The 3,968-nt window shown below is 61.1% G+C and overlaps 2 protein-coding genes across 2 annotated transcripts in view; one reads left to right on the top strand and one right to left on the bottom strand.

The window, feature by feature from the left end:
- The window catches only part of MNEG_11263 (translation initiation factor eIF-3 subunit 1), a gene marked incomplete at both ends in the record, with an annotated part of 3,487 nt that extends 2,774 nt beyond the window's left edge, over nt 1-713 (top strand). The window contains 2 exons of the mRNA XM_014040267.1: nt 207-260; nt 601-713. Coding sequence (XP_013895721.1) covers nt 207-260; nt 601-713 — 167 coding nt within the window. The remainder of the gene's footprint in view (nt 1-206; nt 261-600) is intronic.
- Nucleotides 714-1,791: 1,078 nt separating this feature from the next.
- On the bottom strand, nt 1,792-2,483 carry MNEG_11262 (hypothetical protein; the record flags this gene model as incomplete). The annotated part of the gene is made up of 2 exons (XM_014040266.1): nt 1,792-2,127; nt 2,283-2,483. The coding sequence occupies 2 exons, from the start codon at nt 2,481-2,483 to the stop codon at nt 1,792-1,794; spliced, it is 537 nt and encodes a 178-aa protein (XP_013895720.1).
- Between the last annotated feature and the right edge of the window lie 1,485 nt (nt 2,484-3,968).

Raw genomic sequence — 3,968 nt, 5'->3', positions numbered from 1 at the left:
CTGTAGGGAGTGGGGCCTGATGGCGTAGGGGCGGGCACCGTGGCGGGGCGGGGACCGGGGCGGCTGTCCCGGCCGCGCTCTTGTCGCTGGGTGTTAGGGCCAGGTAGGACCTTGGTTTGGCCACCAGGTCACGCGCTTGCCGTCGCGCTGACTGGCCACCAAACAACCTGGCGGCCTCACTGAACGCCACCCGCGCCCCCCGCCAGGCGTGCGCTCTGACAAGGTCAAGGCGCAGCAGGCGGCGGCGGCGGCCAAGAAGAGTGAGCAGCAGCCGCAGGCCCGCCCTCCTGCTCGGCGGCGGGCAGCGCGCTGGCGGGCGGCTTCTTGCTTGCCGTCTGGAACATTGCGCGTGCGCGCTTCCTGCGGGACGACGCCTCTCTCGCCCCGCCGCCACGCATCCTGCAGCTTGCCCTACCGACTAACTGGGTGCGCCCACACACACAACTCACGCACAAACACCACACACACTCACACACACACACACACACACACACACACACACACACACACACACACACACACAAACACATACACGCACACACACGCATGCACACACACACGCCCGATGTGAACGATTCACATTGTTCTCAAATGCCGCAGACAAGAAGAGCCTCAACGTCGGCGGTGGCGGCAAGTCTGGCCTGAGCGCAGGCCTGGATGACTACGTGTACGAGGGCGCGGCCGGGCCTGACGACGACTACGATTTCATGTGAAGCTGGCGTGGCACACTGACAACACTACGCGCGTCGGGCCGCCGTGCTTGTGGCTGGCCCCGACGTACGCCGGGGCGCCGCCCGCCCGCACGGGCGCCCGCGCGCGGGGCGGTGGTCGCGCGCGCGGGCGCGGCGGGGGATGCTCCCATTCGCACTCGCTTTTGCTGAGGGCGAGCGCCATCCGCCGCGCAGCCACGAGGATCGAAATCAGCTGATGCCGTCGGGGCGAGCCGGTGGCTGGGCTGTTGTAAACCGCTCGTACACAGACATTTCCGGGGGGGGGGCCAGGGGGGGGGGCCTGGATACGCAGCAGCCTGCGAAATCCGAAGCAGCGCCGCCGCGCTGGTCAAGATCTTTGTTTGCAGCGGCGGCAGGCCGTTGGGGCGCCACACGGCGGGTTGGCAGTCAACGAGCCCGATTAGAGCAAGTCTGGAAGCTGGCTTGACAGTTGGGTGAAACCCTGTGCTATGAGCCCTGTCCAGGCACCCATTCCTGTCACACGTCCCGAGCCCGACACCCCAGCGCTCTGCGCGCTGCCAGGGGTTGCGTGCCAGTTGCTGCCGCCACGGGGCTGCATGCGCACTCCGACGCTTGGGAACACGACATAGTGTTGTGGGGTTCAAGGGTGGTTACAATGTGTGGGGGTGGCTTGGCATGCATGGGGCGCACATTAGCCCACGACAGAGGGTGTGGGGTCTGACATTTCAAAGACCAGCGCTGCCATGGTTGGCTAGGCAACCGAGGGTGGTAAAAGGAAGCAGGCGCCGCTGGTCACGGCGGCAAGGAATGTGCCATTCATGTGCAAGGGTTTGGAGGAAGATCAACGCTCATATTGTCAAAGGTGTGCCTGATCTTGCCTGCCAACATGACAATGCTGTCCTGCGCCAATCCCTCCTGAGCTGTGCGTGTGGTTTCAACAAGTGCTGAGGCAATCCCTACTTGAGGCTGCGTTGCCGCAGCTCCCGACAACAGAACGCTCGCTGCATAAACTTGCTGCAAAAAACCCCAAGTGTCTTGACGCCGCGACCGCCGGCCCGAACCGCCACTGAACAGGCGCACCGCCTCCAACAGGCTGCGTCTACAACAGCAGGCGGCGGCTGCCGCCGGGGTTGGCCGCGGCCCACTTGCCGCTGGCGGGGTCGACGTCCGTCACTGTGCGCGCCCAGCCCTGGCACAGGTCCGTCGCCTTGCCGTGGAAGAGCGCGCGGAACCTCTCGGCGCCGCAGTCGCCGAAGCCGTTGGCGCCGGCGTCCTGGCAGGGGGCGGCGTCGCCGGCGGCCTGCTGGCAGCTGCCCATGGCAACCTTGGAGCACTGGGTCAGGGAGATGCTGCCGAGGGCGTCGGCGCCCACGGCGGCGCCCAGGAGGGCGTCCTGCTTGGGGCGGCACTGCGCCATGGCGAAGTTGCAGGCCGACTGCGGGCGGGCGGGGGGGCGGAGTGGGGGCATGCGGTGAGTACATGGCGTGCGGGAAATGGCCCGCGCGACGACAACAGAAGCGGGACAGGGCAGGTGCTTGCGGTTGCAGCTGCTGGATGCAACTGCCGCGGACGGGTGGAGGCCTTGCGCACCTTGCCGACTGCGGGGCCCTGCGACGCGCCGACATCCATGCACGTGCTGCCCCTGTTGACGGCTATCTTGTCGGGGCTCGGCGGGCAGTAGACGTTGCAGGTGCGCCAGCAATCGGGGTCGCGGCACTGGGAGCACGGCGTGCAGTCAGCCGCGGCGACAGCGGCGAGAGCGAGGAAGAGCAGGGCACGCGCCGGCTGCATGATGGTGGTTTGTGCACTCGGATGAGCAGGCTAGTAGGTGGGAGTTGTTTGGATCACGGTGTGCTAAGACTGTGCTTTGTTCCTTAGAAGACTTGGATACAGGTACGGGTTTTTGTAACTCAAAGATGGTTATAAGTCTTAATGTCTGCGTGTTGGTTGTTTGCTTGCAGGGAACAATGCCTTGATAAAGCTCCGCACAAGCTACTAGTGACACGAGCTGCCATGGCGCGGTAGCGAAGGGTGCCAGGAAGGTTGGGCACCCGAGTCCGTTTGTGATGGACTGGGTAACGCCTCCAGACTTTATTTTGGGCGGCAAACGAGCCCACCGTGGGTGGCACGGAGCGGTGCTGGTCTTGCGCTCTCCGCTCGCGCTCAACTGCTCCTTGTCGCCAATGAGGGGGCTTGCCGCTCATCCTAGCACAAGATTACAGTAGTAACCTCTATAGCAAAGGATCACATCTCAGATGTACGCGACACAGCCATTACCACAGCACTACAGTACATCGGCCTCAGATATCTATGGTGTGGCTGCTGAGTGGTGTGGTTGGACACTGAACTGTGGGTAACTATAGCTTCCGACCATCAACACCAACAGCAACATCACCAACCAACAGAGCGCCTTGTAATTGCTCCTTTACAAGACCAACAATTCTTTGAACCCATTTTGAAGTGGACGCTATGCTTTGGAGGCCCCACCGGGGCGCAGGGAAACGGAAATGAGGTGGCCACCGACGCCGTCCACAACGAGAAATCTCCATTGGGCGCAATCAAGTAAGCGCGTTGCCGCTGCTTCTGATATGTATGTTGAGCAATCACAATTCTTACAGGACCGACGGACGCGGCAGCACGCCTGGGCAGGAGGCCCTACGGTGTGCGATGAGGTGGCTGATCACCTGTCGGCATGGTAGGTGCTTCACAGCAACACACCACCATGACAACATACTAGTGTACATCAGCTTCAAGCATGTTGGTGTAACGGGTACAGCGCGGGTAGGCCACCCTAATTCCCCCCCCCCTCCCGCGCCAACTGCTGGATGCCCTGGCACTGCACCTCCCTGTGTTCAGAGTCTGCGATGATGCCCAGAACTCCCAAAAAAAGAGTGCGCAAAACGTTTATCACCTCTGCTTGCATATTCAGAGGTGGTTCGTATACAACATGTTGCGTTGGAGAAGACACCGGGTGGGACGAGGTGGGGGCAAATGTGTTGTAGGCGGTGCTCGTCTCCTGGTGGGTGACAGCCAGACACAAGTACATACACATGTATAGATACGTATGTATGTAAATAACTATACATGTATGTGTGATATGCTAATGGATATATACATATATATATAAAAAATAGATCATTTTGTATGGTATGCCAAGGAATTGTCCCGGGGAGATGCATAAACGGCACTTTCGTTCTGAGATTGCCATGACATCAACACTGGCGACAGCTGTCGCTGTGCACAGCTGTTTTATATTGACTGCTCGCATGCCCACAC

The sequence above is a fragment of the Monoraphidium neglectum genome, assembly GCF_000611645.1.
Source record: "Monoraphidium neglectum strain SAG 48.87 unplaced genomic scaffold scaffold02662, whole genome shotgun sequence".
Lineage (NCBI taxonomy): Eukaryota > Viridiplantae > Chlorophyta > Chlorophyceae > Sphaeropleales > Selenastraceae > Monoraphidium > Monoraphidium neglectum.
Note: the sequence above shows the minus strand (reverse complement) of the source record. Positions and strands in the feature narration are given on the sequence as shown.